Source organism: Hippocampus guttulatus, chromosome 5 (genome assembly GCF_054856545.1).
Source record: "Hippocampus guttulatus isolate MCC_2025c chromosome 5, RoL_Hgut_1.0, whole genome shotgun sequence".
NCBI lineage: Eukaryota > Metazoa > Chordata > Actinopteri > Syngnathiformes > Syngnathidae > Hippocampus > Hippocampus guttulatus.
In genome coordinates this window covers 3,003,681-3,027,142 of record NC_141265.1, presented here as the reverse complement: position 1 = coordinate 3,027,142, position 23,462 = coordinate 3,003,681, and the positions used below count along the sequence as shown (strand labels likewise).

General features: G+C 41.1%; 1 protein-coding gene across 9 annotated transcripts in view; it reads left to right on the top strand.

Moving 5' to 3' along the window:
• slc4a5a (solute carrier family 4 member 5a) overlaps nucleotides 1-23,193 on the top strand; it is a 45,134-nt gene extending 21,941 nt beyond the window's left edge. For 5 of the 9 annotated variants that reach the window (XM_086110930.1, XM_086110928.1, XM_086110931.1 and 2 more), the window contains 18 exons: nucleotides 3,429-3,586; nucleotides 3,669-3,756; nucleotides 7,189-7,343; nucleotides 7,432-7,560; nucleotides 9,231-9,405; nucleotides 10,020-10,153; nucleotides 10,882-11,153; nucleotides 12,451-12,512; nucleotides 12,833-13,024; nucleotides 13,629-13,742; nucleotides 15,005-15,166; nucleotides 15,972-16,150; nucleotides 16,278-16,350; nucleotides 17,260-17,328; nucleotides 18,309-18,482; nucleotides 18,741-18,908; nucleotides 18,993-19,051; nucleotides 22,353-23,193. In XM_086110930.1, the coding sequence (XP_085967056.1) occupies nucleotides 3,429-3,586; nucleotides 3,669-3,756; nucleotides 7,189-7,343; nucleotides 7,432-7,560; nucleotides 9,231-9,405; nucleotides 10,020-10,153; nucleotides 10,882-11,153; nucleotides 12,451-12,512; nucleotides 12,833-13,024; nucleotides 13,629-13,742; nucleotides 15,005-15,166; nucleotides 15,972-16,150; nucleotides 16,278-16,350; nucleotides 17,260-17,328; nucleotides 18,309-18,482; nucleotides 18,741-18,908; nucleotides 18,993-19,051; nucleotides 22,353-22,518 (2,529 nt within the window). In that variant the 3' untranslated portion in view covers nucleotides 22,519-23,193. The remainder of the gene's footprint in view (nucleotides 1-3,428; nucleotides 3,587-3,668; nucleotides 3,757-7,188; nucleotides 7,344-7,431; nucleotides 7,561-9,230; nucleotides 9,406-10,019; nucleotides 10,154-10,881; nucleotides 11,154-12,450; nucleotides 12,513-12,832; nucleotides 13,025-13,628; nucleotides 13,743-15,004; nucleotides 15,167-15,971; nucleotides 16,151-16,277; nucleotides 16,351-17,259; nucleotides 17,329-18,308; nucleotides 18,483-18,740; nucleotides 18,909-18,992; nucleotides 19,052-22,352) is intronic. The other 4 variants (XM_086110933.1, XM_086110935.1, XM_086110932.1 and 1 more) reach the window with 3 other exon arrangements.
• Nucleotides 23,194-23,462: the final 269 nt, after the last annotated feature.

Sequence of the window (23,462 nt, the reverse complement as noted above, 5' to 3'; positions counted from 1 at the left end):
ACCAAGCCATCAGATTCCAAATTCTACAAATTTGGGGGCATTGGGCTTCGGACATTCGACTTTTTTACTTTTTTTTGGCCTTTTCCTCTCAGGGTGGCTGACAACTGCAAATCATGCCTTTCAATCTCTCCCCTTTATTCTTTTGGTATTTTTCTTTCACACCCGACCATTGTATCCTGTAATCTCTTACCACATCGACAGAAATCTCCTCTTTGGGCTTCCTTTTGCTGTCCGGGAACTACATTTTAACCACCCTTCTATCAATATGCCCACATCAATCAATATGTCCTGTCAATATCAATATGTATTAACCACCCGTAGAACCTGCCCAATAAATGTAGGGTAACAATATGCCACCACTTACTTTAATGGAGGAAATATGACTCACATATTTTGGGTCGAGAATATTATTTCAAAAGTTTACCTTACTTTTATTACATTCCACAACTTTCTCTCCGTTTCCTCACACATTCCAAAAAGCATGCGTGGCAGTTTTGACTGAGCACTGAATTGTTCCGAGGTATGCTTGAGAGAGTGTACGATTGCTTGTCTATGCACTGAAAAAAATGGCGTGTTGAATTTACTCAATCTTATTTCATCAAGTTGGTTGGATGAAATAAAAGCATTTGGATCCAGATATATTTTTGAAGGAGATCTATAACTTTAAGGGTTTAATTTGCATAACTTCTGTCTGTCATGCATGCCTTGAGTTCCTGAATACAAAACGACCACCAGAAGTACCGGTATCGGCCGCCGTCGCGAGTACCAGCGCCTGGTATCGGTACTTGCCCGTCCCTAGAAAGAATTCCAACGCCATCTGGAGGGGCAGTTGCATGTCTGGCTAATCTAGATCTGCTACTGTACATTGAAAAAATAAAATAAAATAAAGCTCGTCATTGAACATTTCCTCGGAGCAGTTAAATTGTACCTTTTCATCATTCACAACGACAAAATAAATGTTCCCACATCCCCTTTACAACGTCACAATGTGTATTTTCTGCCTGGAAGCATATCGCTGTTGGATTCATTTTCCACTTTGCCGCTTTGAATTATTGTTGGGATTACCACCTAATATCTCACGGATGTGTTCGATTGATGCTTCGTCGGGGTGGTGAGAGGCAGCTCTGCTTTTCAGGACCATCAATCTCGGAAGGTGACAGCCGGCAATAGAGGAAATTTGCACACACACACGCACACAACACACTCATTCCCAGGGCTCACACCAATGGGGTCTTAAGCCCCCTAACAAATGCTCAGACAGATGCAAGCATGTGAAACGCAGAGGTTGACAATAAGTGCCATTCACACTGCTTGACTGACATGACAGCAATCAATGTACATGTGTTTGCAATGACTTCATGTGATGGGGTTGAAGGAACGAATGGATGAATGGATTCTCAAACGTGTGAAAAGAACAACTAAACCGCAGGCATCAAAATCAAGGCCCTGGAGCCAGAGCTGGCCCGCCACATCATTTTATGTGGCCCGCAAAGGAATTCAAACACGTCAACTTCTACGATGATGGCTAAAATCTGGACCAAAATTTCAACTTTTCATATGTAATAAATAAGCGAGATATTGGAAGCATTTTCTTGTGACCAAAAAACCTCATTACACTAACTTCAAGAATCGTTGAATGAGCCATTATTCTTGACTTCTTTATGTTTTCACGGTCATAACGGCCCTCCAAGGGAAACGGTCACAACAATGTGGCCCGCGACAAAAATCAGTTTGACACCCCTGAAGTAAACAGGCTGAATTTGCCAAAAATAAATTGTAAATAAAATGGAAATAAAGTTATGCACCTAACACTTCCTGATAACCCTATACGATATGTTTTACAATATTAAACTATAGTATACTAATAATAATATAGTAAATATTTATATATACAGATCTGTATTTTTCTATGCATTACTTCTTATTATAAGTAGTCATCGCAAGTGTCATTGTAAGTTGTAATTCCAAGTTGTACATTTACAACGCTAACACAGCAATCCAAATTGGGGGGGGGGGGGGGGGGGGATGGGTGCTTCGAATGCATTTGCAGACCTATAGTTGGCCACTCACATGTGACAGTGGAACAAGGATAGTTTGCTGCATTGCCTGTGTCAATATTGAGCTGGTAAAAAATGGATCATATTGTCCTCGTGCTTGGCCCTCACATGGCGCTAGAGAATCAGGCTGTGGGTTATTGGCAAGGCTCTCATATTATTGAGTGTTTTTGTTCTGCCAAAACCTTTGCCGCACCTCTCCATCGAAATATATAGGTCAATGTGCTTCCCAAATACCTGTATAGCTCCTGTACACCAACCTGCATTATTTAGACACTTCTTTATACTCGGGCCCAAAATGAAGAAGAAAAACAGAAAAAAAAAAATCAATATGCCGAACAGCTAGTGCTCCGATAGAAGAACAAATACTTTTCAAAGAATTGTGAGTCAAATCCAACGAAGATTTAGGGGGATTTGTGGACCACAATGAGTTGCGATTAGTCTCGTGAAAATGCAGAATATAGCTTTTATTACCATGACAACCGGTGGCAGAGCTCGCTCATGAGATGAAGCGAGCTCATTCAATGTTGCCAACTTATCAACTCTGTGTTCCCATATTTCGCAATTTTTCCAACACCTCAAGCAAGTTTGTTTGTTTTTTTGGTGGGGGGGGGGGTCATTTTATTCATTTATTTTTGCGGGGGGTATGCAGCTATCTGTCATGCTCGTCAGTTAGAAAAGCGCCCCAAAAGTGTCTAACTTACCAAACCCAATTATACCGCCTTGTGAAAAGGTGACTCCAGTAAAAGTAATTACAGCTGCATTATCATTTTTCCTTTGGGGGGGGGGGAAATAAAAATAAAAAAACGGTTGTGTTTATCGGGAGAGAAATGTATTTGTTCGGGAAGATGGCATTTTCAAGAGGCCCCTCCTTTACTGTGAAGCTCAACAAAGTACAGTGCTGTTTGCATGACATGCATACATATAATGAGACATAGCTCATGCATGTTTCCATTTATGTAATCTGTGTCTTTTTGTGTTCTGCACCACAACAAAATATGCCTGAGCCCCGTGAGGGATTCTAATCATCCAATTTTTTTTTTAAATAAATTGCTTGTTTCTCAAGTTCAAAGGCAGCAGCATAAACCACTACAGCGCCAGTGCCACACACATGTATAAGTTCTTTTGTAAAACAATAAGTATATTTATCAAACGCCAGTGTGGGTGTTTTTGTGGGGCTTTCGTAAGTTGTTTTGGTTTTTGAGAATAAATTCCAGCCAATAAAACGTTCTTGAATACCAAAATCTTGTTGAAGAATGTGAGTTGGGTTTTAAAATGAAAATATGGTGAGAACAGAAGGTTGAATGAGGTCCGATGTGATTTTTATTATGTTTCATGAGACATTGTCTATCCCTATGTGTTTGCCATCATTAGCTGAAGAATAAATTCATGAAGAAGATCCCCAGAGATGCTGAGGCCTCCAACGTGCTGGTGGGAGAAGTGGATTTCCTCCACAAACCCTTTGTTGCCTTTGTCCGCTTGTCCCAAGCTACAACACTTGGAGGTCTGACTGAGGTGCCTGTGCCCACCAGGTGAGATGGCCCTTATTTTTGAATGTCACGTACCAAATCTTTGCCCCTGCATATACCTGATATTTGTTTCATCATTGCACAGATTCCTGTTCATTCTCTTGGGACCACAGGGAAAGGCCAAGTCATATAACGAGATCGGCCGAGCCATAGCAACACTCATGGTTGATGATGTAAGTAGTTCGATTTTTTTTTTTTTTATGTTTCTGGGCTGAAATATGAAATATATTGCCCTCTGAGGTGCAACGCCGTGATGTATTGAGTACAACTGAAAGTGATGCTAGAGCTCTGTGATGTCAAAAAGGAATACGTTTTTATTGCCGTTCATCATCATTTGAAAGAATTATTTAAATGATATGGCAAAGAGGATGGAATGTTCATTATCTCAAAACTCTGTTCAGAAGGTTGTCAGATGGCGATCCTGATTCAGGAACTTTGAAAACGTGATGCCTTTTCCTTCCTAAAGCCATTTTTAAGAATCTATTACACTCTTCTGTACTGTAAAGTACACTAAGAACAAGTGTTGAATTTACTAAGTTCCATCAAATGGTAGGACAAAATAAACTCGCTGAAACTACTTTAAAAAAATCCCATTATAATATAGTCTAAATGTATTTGGATACAGATGATTTTATTTTATTTTATAGGCAGTTGACAAAATAAAACTGAGAAGATTCAACCAAATTTTAATTTCCAGCGTGTTTTTACATCTTTCATGGGCGTTGCACTGATGGTCTCAACAAAAATGTGAATTGTTTTCTTTGAATAAATGGAAATACAGTATTTGCTTATGAGTGATTTGCATTGCATTTGCAATTCCAAATACATTTTTTTGAAAAATCTGCTGTTTGAAGCACAGGCGCAAACGCAAGTCAGGCCAAAGGCGGAGTTAGTCTACTCTCTTATCTGCCACCAGCTCGTGCCCCTTCCCTGCCAGTGAGGTGAGATGAGCTAGCTTCTGTAACCTCCGGCCAGCAACCTGCTCTTTACACCCAACCCTCTTGACCCTTCCCACAGGTGGTAAGACCATGAGAATGGGGACTCCGGTCACCTTTTTCGGTTGCGGCAGCTGGGACCCCACGGGTGCAGGCCCGGCTGCCCGGGGAGGCCCCAGTTACCTGCCTCTGGGCAAGGGAAAATGGTTCCATTAATAAATTAATTGTATACATCATGGCTGTTTTGAGCTGTGCTTTGTCCGGTCCCTCACCTTGGACCTGTTTGCAATGGATGAAACTGCCAGGGGCATAAAGCCCCAGACAATTTATCACCTACGATCATTGGGACACATAAAGCCTTCAACCACGATAATGTGATGGCTCATGGAGTGAAGGTTGGTATGTGTGCATTTTATTTGGTGGACAATGACCTTGTGGCCACATTCCCTGTTTTGCAAGGTTGACCTGGCTACTGCCAGGTGTGGTCATTAAACCGTAATTTGGTGATACAGTAGACATCTTATCACTTGTGAAGTACAGTTGAATGTACATTAAGTGACAAACGCATTAAAATCTTACTGACATATGAGATTTCATAAGCAGCATGTTTCATCTTATTTAGGCAGAAATGGGATGCTTGATTTGCCAATTAAAAAGATTCTTTTTGGAAACATTTTGGTCACAAAACTGTAAAAAGATGGACAGGGATTTCCATGAAGCCAACATTTTACCGTATGACTTTGCAGTTCCTAAAATATTCTTGCATCCCAGCTGCCAAATGTTTCTTCCGTCAACTTGATTGAATTATTTGCAGTGCAGAAAACGACAGTGAGGTCAGATTGGAAGTTGTAACCTATGCCAGCTGCCTGAAACATATTCATTTGGATTCAATATTTTAAATGAGCATAAATGTTTTCAAACGGAACAGTAGTTCCCTGAAATGAGAACACATCAGCCACTTTTTAGGCAAATTCATGCACCTTGTATGAGCAATCATTCATATGGAATCGAGTTCTTCGCCAAAACATTTTTAGTGTTCATCCATTATCATTCGTATTACGTGTGACAATTTGATATTTCGTTCCGGATTTTGTGCAATGGTCATGGATGTTTGACACACATGATTTGCTTTCGCGGGCCACATAAAATGACGTGGCGGGCCGGATCTGGCCCCCGGGCCTTGTGCTTGACAACGGTGATGTAGCGTTTTACAGTCATACCTCGGTTTTCAACCCTAATCCGTTCCAGAAGGCTGTTTGAAAAGCAATTTGTTCGAAATCCGCAACTATTTTATTAGCCCATGGTTAGGGGCTAATACACTATGCAGAAATAACATAAAAACAGTCCGATTTGCGTAAATCAAAACAATTACGTATGCTCACAATGAACGCTACGAGGAAGCGTCACTTCCTCATGTAAGGATGCCGAGAGGAGACGAGTGGCGTATTCGGGTTTGCTCAGTTTGGTCGAAAACCGGTTTTCGGTCATAATCCGAGGCGTAAACATTTTGAATTTTCTGGTCGAAATCCGATTTGGTCGATAACAGAGACGTTTGAAAATTGAGGTTTGGCGGTATTTTGATTTTCAGCGCACTTGCAATGCTTTTCCATTTTGAACACAAATGAGATATGAGATACTTATACCTAAATTTGAGCTGACTCGTTGAAAAAGTCAGAAATGAATCAAATCAAACATAGCAGTCAAACCATTTTGGTTTTGTTCTTTTTTTCCGGCACAGGAATGCAAGTAAATAACTATAATTACAGTATATAACGGTAATTTTTCAAATGAATGGACAGCAAGAATTATATTAGTATTCGAAATATAATGTCATCTACTTGAGGTTCAATATACTGCTGAGTAGGTAACCCATTACAGAAACATGAAGTTAAATTTGGGTAATTACTAAAACTGTTAATTTAGGGAGGCTGTCAAATACACTTGTACATTAGATGATGAGTTTGTTCAGACACAGTTTTAAAATTATTATGATTTAATCTCTTAAACCAAGTAGGGTAAATATTTGCCTTAGCCGTGAAACACGCATCTCAAAAATTGCTCACTGCATTATTCAACCTACTCTGTGCGGCTGGCTTGTCAAACCCATATGCTGGTTCCAAGTGGAAAAAAAAGCTTGCACAGTGATCAAGTTAAGTCGCTTGTGCTGGTGGGAGAAAATCAATGAACATGCCACCGCTCTGGGGAAAATATGTCTGTCTTCGGACTGATGATTTAATATGTTAAAGGCCACTCTGTGAAAGTCATGCGCGTTCTGTGTTTTGTTTATTCATTTCACTGGACAGAGACCGTACTGTGGCCAGCTACAATTCACAATTGAATGGATGATTAAAATGGACACATTTTCTTGTCAATTAGAGCCACCCCCCACTGTCATTTCCTTTACTGAATGATGTTCTCCCTGCACTTGACTCACAGCCTCAGGCGCATCATTAGCTGGTGACTGGCAGGTGTTCTTGAATGAAATCCAGCTGGGTTTGAAATGTCAATACGGCTTGCAGAATTTATGTTTAGCGAGTCTCCAAAGGACAGCAGAGCATGAGAATGCATCAAACTCAGCAGATACTGAGATGTGGTATATACTGTATGTACTTATCACCACTGCATGTGCCAAGTGAAATGCTAAAATCGCTCTCTGTCCTATTATCATAGCTCTTCAGCGACGTAGCTTACAAAGCCAGAGATCGTGAGGACCTCATTGCGGGCATAGACGAATTTTTGGATGAGGTGATTGTGCTTCCGCCAGGGGAATGGGATCCAAAAATCCGTATTGAGCCACCCAAGAAAGTTCCCTCCGCAGACAAAAGGTCGGAGTTTGAACTACTGCTGTGTGTTTAATCCAAACATTTTCATGGATCAACTCATCATGGATCTTGTTCTGACTCTCTTCTTTAGGAAGTCGGTGTTCTCCTTAAATGAATTGGGACAGATGAATGGTGCAGCGGGTGGAGGAGGAGGCCGCGTTGAGGATGAGGAAATGCCAGCACAGCATGAACTGGGAGAGGAACTGGCCTTCACTGGACGGTGTGTTCCCAAATCATTATTTTTAGGGGATGGAAATGTGACTGGTCATTCATCTTATTTTGGGGGTTGCCCAAGGTGTCATATTTATTCATGATTTGTGTCTAATTACAATCTCCCCCCCCCCCCCCTCCTTCCACACACACGCACGAACAAACATGCAATTACCTCAGCGTGCAAAGATGTTTCTTTTAATTTTCTGTCAGGCCAGCTTCGCCTCAACTTTTGACGGCGTATGTATGATTTGAGACTTGCCTGGAACAAACGAAAACGAAACATTGGCTTCAAATCCCAAATTCATTCATGAAACCCAAACCATAAAAAGGGATCGGACAGACACAATCTAAAATCTCTCATTACAAAGATAATATTGCCTGATTTTGATTGCCAGAGAGTTATTAACTTGATCATAAATGAAGTATTGTGGTTGTAGTTTGGAGTGGTGTCAAACTGCCCTCCTCCGCACTGCAACAATACTGACAGTACCAGTACAGAAATTTTGAAACAGGGGCCAATGTTGGACGTGAACTTTAGGAGTGGCCAATCAGACTATTCATCCATTCAGTTAGTAAATGCAAACAACACTCATTTGCATTACCTTTGATAAAAATCAGTTTGAAACTACCCAAAATGTCAACGTCACACATCTCAACTCAACTCAACTGTATTGATAGAGCACTTTCAAACAGCCATCGCTGCATACAGAGTGCGGTACACGGAGCAACTAACATCCTGATACAACCTCTGTTCTCCTAATTGTACATATTACTCTTTCTAAATCAGCTAGTAAATCACGGGTAAGTTGTTCAAAATGATTTAGAAAGAATAATCACAGACTTATTTTATAGATTATAATGCATCTGTTGGAGGTTTATTTGTTAATAAAACACCTAGGCTGAGCGCTCAGGCAATGACCATGCCAGTGGGACTGCTCACACGCTGCCAACTTAAATCATTTCTAACAAACAAGCCAGCTGGAAGCGGCAAATAAAAATGCTAATGTGTATTTTTGATCTGCATTCTGCACCACTGAGTTGTGTCATAAAATGACCTCTTATATATTATGGGGGCCCCACGGTGGTCGACTGCTTCGCATGTCTGCCTCACAGTGCAGAGGTTGCGGGTGCTAATCCGGCCCCGGCCTTTCTGTGTGGATTTTCTCCGGGTACTCCGGTTTTGTCCCCCATTCCACGCATGGTATATTTATGTCACATTAAATTGTGCCTTGGTGGGATTGTGAGTCTTGGTGTCTTTGTGTGCCCTGCGATTGGTTGGCAACCAGTTCAGGGTGTCCCCCACCTACCGCCCGAAGTCAGCTCAGATTGGCACCCCCGTGAGGATAAACAGTTCAGATAATGGATATATGATGGGAACAAATAGCTGAGTCTTTGCCTGCCCACTCATAAGGTGTGAACGTAAACAACCAGTTTCCAAGTAAATCCTTTATTTGTCTATTCATGAAAATTGGATGTGGTTTCATTTTGAGGTGAATGAATAAAAATGGATGATATTATCTTTGCAAAGTTTGAATTTTGATCCATAGACATCTCTTTCAGCCTTACATTGTGTTGTCACTGTTGTGCACGGATGTAAAGAGGAAGAGAATGATGGAAGGATGGATTACTGCACAATTCACCACCTGCTTGACTAACGGTGTCTGGTTTATGTAATAGCTTCTGTGGAGGATTGTACCTGGACATAAAGCGCAAATTGCCTTGGCTACCCAGTGATTTCTACGAGGGTTTCCACATCCAGTCCATTTCAGCTGTGCTCTTCATCTATTTGGGCTGCATCACGAATGCCATCACCTTTGGTGGCCTTCTGGGAGATGCAACAGAAAACTACCAGGTAAAATACCACATACGGTACATCCTCATATCTTGTTTTGCTGTACTTTACATTTAAATGTTCTTTTTGATGATGTCTTTTTGTTTCCTTGAAGATGCGTGTACCGTACATTCATGAATTGGTTCAAGTTTGTACCATTTTTTGCTCTTTACATATTTTAGAATAAAATCAAATGTATTGATATCTTTGGTACATTTTGAGTATTTGCAGAATTCAGTTTTTGTGGTTTTTATTTATTTTCATCATGGTTATTTCTCCTCATATCGGACAATATTGAGGAAACACAATCATTTGCATTATTAAAAAAAAAAAAACAACAACTTCCGAATATATATTTGGATTTACATTTATTATTAAAGATATCCATTATCTCGAGACAAATTAACTTACATTTAAAATATCACCAGAATCATTTTGGCCTTAACTGTACATGCAATACCAGATACACGAGACAAAAAACAGCTACAAACCAATTGATTGTATCGCTATCGTGACCAGAGAGTAATTGTTTTCTCTTCATCCTGCGTTTCCTGTTTACTCTTTTCGTATTTTAGCTCACACATAGTCATCCTCCTCCGACAATGTTATCTGTCTGTCCCTCTTGTCCTCAACAGGGTGTTATGGAAAGTTTTCTCGGTACAGCTCTGGCCGGCTCTGTGTTCTGTCTCCTCGGGGGTCAGCCTCTCATCATTCTCAGCTCAACTGGACCCATCCTCATCTTTGAAAAGCTCCTGTTTGAATTCAGCAAGTGAGCCTTTTTCCCCAACGACTGACACTGAATGAGGGTATTTAATCACGGGATCGGGACGGTACAGGGGAGTTCACAATTTCATAGGAGCAGACACGAGCAGCATTCTAATTTGTTTTCTGTACCATGTTGAGTGAAATACTGAGAGTGCAAGACGAGAAAGGGGGCGATCGACCGTTCAATAAGTGAGTAAAATGTAACTTAATTTCATCACCTGGCCTTGTTGTACGGCCTTTCACGGAGAGTCAGCTGGGACAGGCTACAGCTCACCTGAGACCCGAATGAGGACAAGCGCCAGACAATAAAAATTGCGGATAATGATTGTGATTTTTGAAGCGAATAAGGTTGACATTGAAGGATAATAAACAACGTAGACAGGAAGGAGGCGATCTGCTTACAAACATGAACACAACCAAAGCAACAAACCAAATTCAATGTATGGCACTTTTAATAAGCACAAGAAGGCATCCATTTCACTGCGGTGATTCACAATGTCGGATAAAAAACAAACATCTTTGCTATACATTCAGCTCATCATCAAATTTAAGGTCAGAAACTTTCGCCCAATGTCCATTACGAAGGGGTTTTCAGACAACTGTTTGGGATATCTTTTCTTAGGTGGTAACGAGGTGGAGTTGGCCTTGAGGGGCTTTAGCATTTGACTTGGTGGAGCTTGACTGCTTTCATCCATTCACTCAACACGCTTCCCTGATTTCTGCTTCCTAAAGGAATAACAACATTGATTACATGGAGCTGCGCCTGTGGATAGGCATCCACTCATGCTTGCAGTGTTTCATCCTGGTGGCAACCGATGCCAGTTACATTATCAAGTACATGACACGTTTCACTGAAGAGGGCTTCTCCAGCCTCATTTCCTTCATCTTCATCTCTGATGCCATCAAGAAGATGGTGGGCTCCTTCAAATACTACCCCATCAACACCAACTTCAAGCCAGACTATGTCACCGCTTACAAGTGCGAGTGCTTGGCGCCAGACCCGAGTGAGTTTATCCCTTCTTTCAGGGACGAGTACGCTCGTCATAAAAGTTGGCACATGGAGCATGACTTGCAGTGTGTGTGCGTGTGCATGTGCACTCTCCCAAAAATATGACTTGTAACACGTTGATCTTTTTGACATTACTGCCAGTCAGTGACAGCTAATGCCATTTTAAATAAGCGCACATGCTTTTGTTGGATTTTCATACAGAATTCATAGTTCATCGTACATAATTGCGTTCAAGGTTGATTTTCAAAACAAACAAACAAATAAAAACATTCGGGCAAGCCCGAAGGGAGAAAAAGTGGTATTGATTTGAAAAGGTCATGGCTGGCAGGGGCCCAAGAAAATACCTATTGCACTTTGCAGCATCGAAGTGGCCGGACCCAATCCGTTGCAGCACCTGTAGCGCCATTTACCGTGCTCCCTTGGGCACAGAATGCAGCGCTATAGAAACAGCTGCATTCGTGGAATCATATTTCTTAATGTGTAACTTTGCGAGATGTATAATGACAATGAGTATCAGAGAAGTCCCAGGACTGGTGTCATTTAGGATATATTTATATTTCAAACTGCAAGTTTTCCCTTTTGAAGTAAGCCCCCTGGAGTCAATCTAGCGCTTTCCCAGCATTCTCTGCCACACCTTCATGGAATCCTTGGAGGATTCTTCCACGATCCTTCGTAGCTCGGGTGTCATGGCCAGCTTGATATCAAAACGGCTGTCAAATGGGTCCCCTTGAAGATCCCCTTGAGCTTAGGAAAGCGAAAAATGTCACTCCGAGCCAGGTCGGGTGAGTCGGGAGGTTGCTCCAGTCGGCATGGTGAGGCAGTTGTGAGTTGTCCTGCCACAACTTTGATCTCTTCTCACGCATTGAGTGAAGCAAACGCGCAGTATCGTTGCAGACGTGTTGGCTGATTTTCTGGCTCCCTTTGAAGAGGAAAACTCTTTTTGTGGTTTTTGTAATTTATTCGTAGTTTGTGACACCAGCCCTGGAACTTTTCAGACACCCGTATTGATGAAACACAGATGGACCGTAAAACATGTTTTTACAAACATCGATTTTTGTAACTGACTTGTCTCTTGTTTGTTTTTGGCATGCTTATACAATTTGGCTGCCCTCTCTTCCAAGTAAGCCCCCCCTTTTTTATTGGACGGCATGACCCCCGCAGGCTGCGTTCTGCTGTATTCTGATTATGACCTTGTACATTTATTTTCTATTCCCTTCTGTTCCCCTCCTCGTCTACTCTTTATGTCTCATTAAACCCTCGGCTTCAACGTGTCATCTCCAACTCACAAACAGTGGCTGCAATGATCTTCAATGGTTTAGTTCCAATGCCAGATAACAGCTCTAGTGTCTCTGGGGTAAGTGCTTATTTTCTGAGTTTTCATTGAATACTTTATTTCGCAGCCATTCATTTTAGGTTGAAAGTAGAGCCCCAGTGACGGGTGTGCCGTTTTTCCTGATCTTTCCTTGTGATTGGAGGTTGTTTTGCTGTCCTGTTACTTTCTTTCCTTTATCACCACCGATCCCATAATACTCACACTCCCTATGTCTTGCGTGTTGTTGTTTATTTGGGAAGGGAAAAAAAACAAAAAACATTTTAATTCAAGCACCTTCCTTTTTCCCCCCCCCCACCACCCTGTCTTTATCTCTGCACCACTGCCACCCAACCACCCCGCAGTTGAATGTGACAGCTCTGGACTGGAGCCAGCTGAGTAAGAAGGAGTGTTTGAAGTACGGGGGGTCTTTGGTGGGGAATTCCTGCAAGTATGTCCCAGATCTGGCGCTTATGTCCTTCATCCTCTTCTTTGGAACATACTCCATGACTGTCACGCTCAAGAAGTTCAAGTTCAGCCGCTACTTTCCCACTAAGGTGACCAAGCAACTCTTCAGTAGTTGTACAATGTCTCTTGTTAACCAACCCAACTTGTATTCAATATTTTTTTTGTACAACCTTTCGAGTCAATCACTGACTTCCAATTATTTCCATAACTGTCAATGACAATTGTGCACCTGCCTCCTCATGATGAAACCGCTCCAGTATAATACACTGTTACAGAAACTGCAATAAATGTTATTGGACAGCGGCAATATATTTAGTATACGACTTACTATCATGTACAATCAATTGGAGACCTTCTTTTAATCATTTGCAGAGGGCGAGTTCCAAAATTCCAAAGGTTTGTTGCCATCCAAAGTGCAGAAACACTGTGATTACGTATGATAATGCACCATCGTGATACCCGAGTGGAAATCAAAACAGACTGGACAACTTTGCCAATACACTGCAAACAGTCACATCTAACAAATAGATATTCTTTATCCTGGACTTGTTTAACACCAACTGCGTTCGGAGTTGCCTGTTGACATGTCAACGACTAACCTTATTTTCCATGTTTTCGGTCTGACCTTGTCATATGTGTTCAATTGTCTGTTGTCATACTGTTGTTTTTTTTTGTTGCTGTTGTTTTGTCCAGCTTAGGAAACTGATCAGTGACTTTTCTATCTTCATGTCAATCATGACGTTTGTGGGCCTTGACATGCTGATGGGCCTTAAAACTCCCAAGTTAATTGTACCAACAGAATTCAAGGTATCGCCTATATTTCTTCTCTTCCATTTTCCTTTCCACACCCCCACCCCATTGTTTTCCTGCCTCATTTGTTAACGCATCCTTGAGTCGGTCAAAATTGCCCTTTTCAGAACATTTGGATCTGATTTTGTGCATGAGCTTTCCATCATTTGCATCGGGTGGGAAATTAAATGGTTTGATCCTCACTGTAATGATGCAGGTATTAAGAAAGTTTCATCTGTCCTCTTAACAGCTTCCTGTAAAAATCTGGCACATCATGCCAAAAATAGCTGCAAGGATAAAGACAAAAGTCACATACACTCAACATGATTCCAGCGATAGGTTGCTTTTAAAGACGCTCCTTTCACCACTTGTTGCTTCACGGGATTGCACGCATGCTGTTGTTTGCTTGTAGGTATGAATGCACCAGAAGCTTTCATAGAATTCTGCCATGGTTGGATGGCTGAAACAAATTGAGAGGATGTTATCAGCAAAATAAATCCCAGTAATACACCAACGTATTGAATAGCTACATGGGAATCCTTTGATTGTATTCATTTGAATCCATGATGAAAATGGCCATCCGCGCAAAAAATAAAGTCCGGTACAGAATGAGCAAGCAGTTTCAACATCTAAATATTGGCATAACAAAAGAAAATAATTATTTTAGATATAAATTCAATTGTAACGATCCAGAATGATCTGGATTGGAGTGGATCCCGCAAACACAGAAAAGGATAAAATCTTGGCACCAAAAAGGTTTATTTGCAAAAAAAGAAATCACATGACGGACAAGGTTCAAATAACGACGCGGGTCCAAATAACCAGGTCAAAAACGAGAAAAACAAAAAGCGCTTGCAAAAGGTAAGAAGATACATGAAAATAGCCTGGCACAAAAGAACAAGAGGACCAAAACGTGTCTAACACAAACTGAGAATAATCGTAAAAATCTGAGAATTTTACTTACATGAAAAGTACAAAAGCGAGGCAATCGAACTACGGCGCAAAAATATGGAACATCTAAAAAAAAAAAACTGCAACTTGAACAATGGCGAATTATATGTACGACTCTGAATGATAAGAATGACAATCTTTAAGTAGTCCGGTGATTATGATGAGTGATAGTTGCGTAGGTGAATAGAAAGTTCCTGCTCTCCCACCTGCTGGATACTAACAGAAACGGAATCATGACATAAATAAATCTCCTGACTGGATTGTGGAGTATTTAACGACATGTTTGAGATTTGAATGTGGGAATGAAAGGTCTTCTTGTCTCTAACTAGCCAACTCGGCCTGATCGTGGCTGGCTGGTGTTGCCGTTTGGGAAGAACCCCTGGTGGGTTTACTTGGGCAGTTTTGTCCCTGCTCTTCTTGTCACCATCCTCATCTTCATGGACCAACAAATCAGTGCCGTCATTGTCAACCGCAAGGAAAACAAACTGAAGGTAGGTAGGTCTACTTCTGATAGCATACTTCTCTTCCTATATCCAATTCAACTCCTGAGCTTCTCTTATACATGCAAAATATCTTAAGTACAGTAGATTGAAAACAGATTTTTTTTTAATCAAGAATCTAAATATTTTACAATATTTCAAGTAAAAAAGTGACAGATTACTATAAATAATTAAAAACGACTGAAGGTTTGTCATTACTTCTAATGCCACAGGTGATGTTCATAATATGGTGCCACATTTACAGCATTTACTCGCCTTCGATATGTGGAATCCCCAACAGACGTTTGATTTTGAATGCAGTCTGACACAAGATGATTGAGGTCGTTGAGACAAAATGTCATCATGTTGCATTTCAGATTTCATTCCTGCCTTGGATACAGAGCTATCTGTGTATGGCCATTTATACATCGTGTGTAATTACTCTAAATGCCAAATCAGTTTTTAACCTTTATACATTTTCAGGCATTGATGTTTGGTGTCATTCTAAAAATGTTTTCTAAATTTTCGAAACTCTCTCCATAAGGCTTGGTAACAGTTTACTTGACCTGTAATAGGGGATCGCGAATTGGTTTGCTAAGTAACTTTTGCACTTTATGGTCCAATTATTCGAGTAAGTCTTTGATCCTTAGGTTCATTCATAAACAATTTAAACAAGCCAAATGTTCTCCTTTTCACAACGGAGACTTCACACGGACCTTTGTCTCATCTAGTTTCAGTACATAAAAAGCAATGATGCAAATATATGAAAAGCAACAGCATGCTGCTAATGAAGATCCTGTGCCTGTTGTCTCGGCAGAAAGGCTGTGGCTACCATTTGGATCTCTTCTGGGTGGGGGTCCTGATGGCCACTTGCTCCTTCTTGGGTCTGCCCTGGTATGTAGCTGCCACCGTCATCTCTATCGCCCACATCGACTCTCTGAGGATGGAAAGTGAATCCAGCGCTCCCGGAGAGCAGCCCCAATTCCTCGGAGTCAGGTCAGCGACAGTCAAAAGCAATTTGCATGTCCAGTATAGGTGTCTGTGTTTTTACCTGTGGAGTCTAATCCTTTGGTAAGTTATTTTTATGTTTTAGATGTATTTGCCAATGATTTGGAATTTTCAGAGAACAACGAGTGACTGGCATTCTGGTGTTTGTTCTCACTGGGGTCTCCATCTTCCTTGCTCCAGTGCTAAAGGTAAGAACACTGGCAATAAGGTGCTTGTGCTTTTAGACAATGCTTTGAACAAACCACCTGCTCGAGGACCCTCCGTCCTCTGCACCCCCCCCCCCCCCCCCCCCCCCCCCGCCCAGGCAATTATGTCATCACAGCCAATGTAGGCTGGTCTCTAATTCAACTTATGTGGCCGCTAGAGTCTGGGTGTGTCTAGGCCACATCAAGTCGTACATAAAAAGGGTTTCAAGTATGAAAAATACAACAAAACAAAACAAAAACCACCACTCATCTAATCTTCTCCATCTTCATTAATAGTTCAGAAGGTTATCAACGGTTCTTCAGAAGGTGAACATGATTGGCAAACTGGTCCTTGAATTATGATGTCTGATTTCTTGAGCACCGCAACTTTCTCTGTGCATTCAAGACGTGTCGCGATGCCCCTGCGCTCAAGAAACATTCCGTCTCCTGGTTTTATTGAAATTTTCTGCCCTCGTCACGGATGAATGGATGTATATTCATATGTGATATGTGATTGGAATGCATTCGTCTTTGCAGTTCAGTGTTCTTGTTGTCGTCACAGAGTACTGTATTTGTGTTTGTTTTGACCATTTGTTCCTTAGTTTAGATGCCCACTCCCTGTTTCATGATTCTGGTGGGGTGTATGGTTTTCCCGCCTCAAATAATGAAAAGAAATTGCATGTTGTTATTCTCCTTTGGTTCGTGCATAACGTCTCTCTCTCTACTGGACATGGTTAAATTATATCCAAATGACTGCTCGGAAAAAGGATCAGTAAAACAACTGAACTAATGGTGGCTCGAGACTTATGCCCTACTGGGTAGTAGCTTTTATTTTATTCCTCATGACACACTGTGGGTGGTTAATCATCAACTGCTTATGTTGAATGAATTCTTTGCGATTCCTCTTTTCAGTACATCCCAATGCCGGTGTTGTACGGCGTCTTCCTCTACATGGGAGTAGCTTCCCTCAGCGGAATCCAGGTATTCGCAGTCATTCTGATTTCCTTTCTTTTAAGTGCAGAGCAGAAAGCAAACAATTGCAAGCTGCTGAACAAACCAACCAGCAGGCAGATGCTCATTGAAAGGAACTAAGCGTAACATTGTTATTATGCAATTTAAATTTTGTTTACATTTCAAAAAGCGATCTGATACGTTTTTTTTAAAATGCAGTAGTCTTTCCTACATATATAAGAATGTTAGCTTTGGATTCACACTGTCAAGAGTGTATTAGTTCAGTAAGACAATAAATACACAAGTTTGCAGTGCACCGCATCACACTGAGGACGGTTTCAAATATTTTGACCCCGCTGGGGCGGCACGGCTCAGTGGTAGAGAGGTCGTTTCCCCAGCACAGGTTGGCGGTTCGATCCCCAGCCGTTGCGACTATGTCAAAGTGCCCTTGAGCAAGATAGGGAAGCCCCAGTTCCTCCTGATGCTCCGTCATCAGTAGGTGGATAAAGTAATAATGTGAAGCGCTTTGAATACCCGAGATATAAAAGTGCTCTACAAATGACAGCCCATTTACCATGACCATCTCATGTTCCTGCTGTCAATAGTTTCATCGAGATCTCTTAATGTGATAGTGTGCAGGGCTGTACAATTAGCCTTTTGAGAGTACCATTCCAAACTAAATTTTAAAAAAACATTTTTTTTTAATTAGATTATGCCAGAGGATTTAAAGCTGAGGCTTTTCAATATCTTCCGGGCTGACGCTTATCATGCACAGGCAGTCAGAGCTGTGACACATCAGCGAACCCTCCAAATTTTCAGTGATTGCTCATTCATTTTATAGGTTCTGCATTCAATGAACTTCTTCACCCCTCTGCCACACGCTTAAATAATTCATGCTGTTATAATGCATTCCGTCGGGACCTGTATAACAAGTGACCCAAGATAACTCCTGCAATAATTTGACCGGGTGTTTGAAATTGACACGACCTGGTTTTATCCCCCATCCACAGTTCTGGGACAGGATTAAATTGTACATGATGCCATCCAAGCATCAACCTGACCTCTCCTACCTGCGTCATGTTCCGCTGAGAAGGGTCCACCTGTTCACCTTGATTCAGATCATATGCCTGGCTGTACTCTGGATACTCAAATCTACCTTTTTAGCTATCATCTTTCCAGTTATGGTATGTAATAATAATTTTTTAAAACTCTATTGCACACGATTGTTATGAGATTAAATGTCCTGCGTATGCTCCAGAAGTCCTCAGATTCATGGCTCCCGCGAGCTATTTATATTAAGTATACATGTGATTCATGTTTATGCCATCTTCAAATGCCATCCAACTACATCATATGAAGACCATAACCTGCCCATGAGACAAATGTTGGTGAGAAAATGTGTGTGTGTGTGTGTGCGCGCACCTTGTTGCGTTGAACTTCAGATCCTCGGTCTGATGGTCGTTCGCAAAATGCTGGACATGGTCTTCTCCCAGCATGACCTGGCTTGGCTGGATGACCTCCTGCCAGAGAAAGAGAAGAAGAAGAAAGATGATGACAAGAAGGGAGGGAAAGACAAGAAAAGGCCCAAATTGGAAGTCAGTGAGGAGGAGGTGAGAAATATGAGCTTTTGCTGCCCCCTGCAGGCCACGACTGATCTTGCTTTTCTTGTCTGTGCCTGTATTATTGATTTACAGGATAAGTACAGCCCTTACATCAACCATTCACCAAGTTCAGATTCAGACTTGGATCGCAGGTACTGTGTCCTCAAACTGCACATCCCCTACAAAGATCTGGTCTATCCTGATGTTGTACAGTCTGAGTGGGGAGCGTACTGCCAGCCCTCTGCCACACACCATGCTCTTTAACATCCCCCCCCCCCCACACACACACACATACATAATTTGTGATTTTCGTGAGTGCTTTTAGTGGCACACTCGTATAGTGGAAATACTAACAGAAATCCAAGTTGTGGTGATCAAAGCATTGACATAGAGTGGAACCTCTGTGGTTCTGTCTAAACCAGGGGTGCCCAAACCTTTTGGAGCAAAGATCTACTTTTCGATCAACCAACCGCACATGCAGACGCACGCCAGGATGAGAAACAGCCTGAAACGGAGGCATGCGATGCACTTTTGCAGCCTGTTAACTATCGTAGCTGACACTTACCGTTTTAAAGTGCTTCCCTCAGCCTTCTAGATTCCTATTCTTTGCCTGTGCCCTCGGTGAATTGTACACGAAACAAACTCTGAATGAGAATAATGATCACGATAAAAGATATCGCGCAATAGCTCTGATCACAAGCTGCAATTGCAGACTGCTGAGCGCTAACAACTTAGGTTAAAGATTTCCCTGCTTTATTTTATTTTATTTTTGTGAAAATGAGACTGATAGGATGATTAGGATACTTTTTTTTTTTCCCTCCTTTACACCCCTCGCGATCGACTTGGGACCAGTCCGCGATCTACCAGTCGATCGCGATCAACGTAATGGGCACCCCTGGTCTAAACAATCCAATCCGGGATACTGGTCGACCTCTTGATTTGGTCAAATTTAGAAGCTCATTTTTCTGCAGTAAAAAAAAATGAAATATGTACGTTTCAAGTCCAAACTATCTTAAAAACCTTTATTAAGCAGAAACGCAATGTTGTAGGTTAACCATAATTAATATCTTAAACCAATAAAAGATTCTAACGAGTAAGAACTAAAATTCATAAAATTGCATTCAGAATAGATTCAGATGATCAACAGCCTCTTTCGCATTGAGATCCTGCAAAATTTCCAAACCAGAGCCAAAAGCGAACTTCAGGTTTGACAGTAAGATACCCTTTGCCTTTTACACCGTACTGCCGCAACTGTGTGCACTTTCATCCAATTAGATGCGCAGCACCAGACCCGGCGTGTGGTGTGATTTATAAGACGCTTCAGACAGCGACACTGCTTTCAAACACGGCAAAGCAGAGGACCTGTGTGGGAAGTGTGAAACTCCACAGCCCTTTACATTTTATCAATCCCATTCATACAGAACACAGCATCACAGACACGACTTAAAAGATTTGAAATGTTGCTTCCTCCTATTTGGCAACTTTTTTTTCCCGATGTACTGTACTCTGCATATTGGGTAATTTTCCATCTGGTTCAAATAGATTGCATTGGGGGGGAAGTATAACATACAATATGTTCCATATGTATCGAAAATATCGACGTATCAGTGGTGAATCATAAAAAAGCTCACCTTTGAATTGAAATATTGACTCATTCAATACCGAGGACGTTTTTTTCCAGGGATTCAACCCCAGGTACGTCTTTATTCCTCAAAGATGGCAGCCACTTGTCGGTCTGCTACTTTGAGGGCGAAACCAAGTTTTCTGATCATAAAAATAGATTTTACTGACATTCATCTTCTTGTCCTTGAGGTGCAAGAAATGAACTCGCCTTCCTCTGCACCTCACATACAGTATATTTTTTATTTTAGATTGAAAAAGTTTCAAGGTGTAGGAAACATTTTTGATTTATGATCCAAAAGTGGGCACATCCGTCTGCAAACTATTTGCAGGACTGAATACCATCACTTGGGCATTACTGCCCAATTCATGAGGTGCACCGCCACTGTCTGATGACATCCAACACGGAGGCTGGATTTAGATTTAGATCTGGATTTTGATTTTGAAAAAATATATTGTAATAATATCTGAAAACAATGGCTTTGTGCTGGCATAATAATAATAATAATAATAATAATAATATAAAGTTTTTTGTCAATGTCTTGCTTTTTATTTTGTTGCTTCCAATTGTCTTATAACACTAGTCGGTATTAGAAGGCCTGCAATGACCCAAGTCTTTTGCTTCCCCCTGGATCATTTGGTGTATTGTTATTGGATGAGCTGTAAATAAATAATAGACAATTGGAGAGATTCTATGGAAAACAATTGGTCGTACAACATTGTCCTCATAGTGTGGTGTGCTGTTGTAATCCCACGCAGTGTCCTCTCCATGCACTTTAAGGCAATGCAGATCCTTGTATTCCTACCTGCTGTCTAATTTTTGCTTCTGTTTCTTCCTGTGCTGTGTACTGAATGTTTCACAGTATGTGCCCTGGGATTCGTGTTGTATACATTGTATTTACCCTGGATGTACATAACCTTTGAAGCGACAGGGCCTGTGGAAATAATTAAAATGCGTGCTGTATATTTGCTCTGTCTGTAAGCTGTTTATCTTTCTATGTTTAGGATCATCTAACAAATGGATAGTAAGAACAGACGTGATTAACGAACGTCTGAAGTCTAAAAGACAAATGTCATGTTTAGAAAATGCATTCCGAGATGTTTCATTTCTAGACTCATCAAGAATGAATCAAGAATCATGATTACTTTGGTTGTTTCTTTTTTCACCCTTGTTCCAGAACTCTTGGGCAAATCCATGAGCTGATTTTACCTCACCTACAGTCAAATACGGTTGATAGATGTGTTTTTTTTCCCCCCCTACAAATACATATCACCCTTTATGCCTCTTTTTTTTTTTTTTTAATTCCTTGAGAAATGGACGAACAAGTCTGCATTGCTTTGAAAGAGGCATGGTTTGGAAAGAAGATGAATACAATTTTGATATAAAATTGATTAATTGATATAAGACGCATGTACAGATACAGTATCTCAGTCATAAATCACCATACATTGCTAGTTATGGTGACTATATGACAAGAGACCGACAAATGAACGATAAAGTCACTTATTTAAGCTACAAAGTGTACATACAGTGTATTTCGAAATCGAGGTCTTTGTCACAAGAGAGAGAGTAATTTGGAATTGAACTATAAATTTTGACCTACTTACCTGAAATAGCCTACTACACCATAGTGACTGTTGTTTGCAGTCGAGGCACTTGCCTTTCCCGGTCATTTGTCTTTTTTTTTTACCCCTAGATTCCATCATGAGCTGCTGTAGTTTCTCTCTGGCATCTCAGGAACAAACTTGTTTTTTCTCCCTTGGCCTCTCTCCTCAAACTCGTCATGTTTTTCAGTGTGTGAGAAACTGTAACTGGCGCTTGCCCTTCCTCAGCATTACCCTCCACCTGAAGATCTCCTGCCCGTCATCTCCAGCATTGCCAATGGGACGAGGGATGGCCTGCCCCGTCCCACAGGTCAAGATCGAGATGGAGTCGGATGACGACTCGGACATGGACCACCGACGGCCACGAGACATGAGCGGCGAGACGACCTTATGAAGTGGATGCTTGACGCCTGCTCGCAGCGAGATTGTCCAGCTTATCCCTGACACTTTAAAAACCAAAAACACTTTTGAACCAGTGGGTTTTTCATACATTTATTGAACTTGTAATTACATCATGAAAAATATTAGCTTTCATGTGTCGTATTACTTCCTTTGATGTATACGGTGTACTATTATCGCAATACTGTGTAAATGTTGGATCATACTGTTGTGTCAGCCTGTGCATACAGCGTGAGGCCAGGCCGAGATGCCCCTCAGAAGTACAGAGATGTATTCAACATACAGTAGAGGCTATTTACATGACATTGTAAAGTTACTCTTGTATTTTTTCAATAGTTTGGCTGTATTATGTGTTGTATTGTACTGCATCTCCGATCCCTCAGAACCAGTTCTTTTGACCATGGCCTCCCAAAGCGGTCAGTGAAACACACTCACATAGGGATGTTTACCAGGACAAAAAAAAAAAAAAAAGAAACAACCAAATGTCTTGATGTTCTTATGGGTTTATTAAGCAGGGTGGACAGTTCAAGTCTTTGTTTTTTCAAATACTGTGCTGGATGAGAAATGATGAATAACTTCAGCATGAGCAGGCCGATTTGGAAAATGTGTCAAAATGCCTCACTTGTTGCTTAACTGAAATATTTATGACATTAAAAATACTGTATTGTGACGTGCACTGTTTCTGGCATCTTTCGATAGAAACTTTAAGTTCAACTTAACTGCCAAGAAAAATGATGTCAAGCACAATGGACTTTCAGCATACGCAAGTCTGGCCACATGATCAGCAATGACTGTAATTATTTGAGATCGCTGAAGTTTCTGTCAGAAAAAAAATCGATGAGAGCTACACACATTTTGCTTTCTGATGGTTGCACGACAATGTGTTCTGATTTCATTCTTAATGTGAAATAAGTGTCAGGAAGGTGTCCTATCTTAACA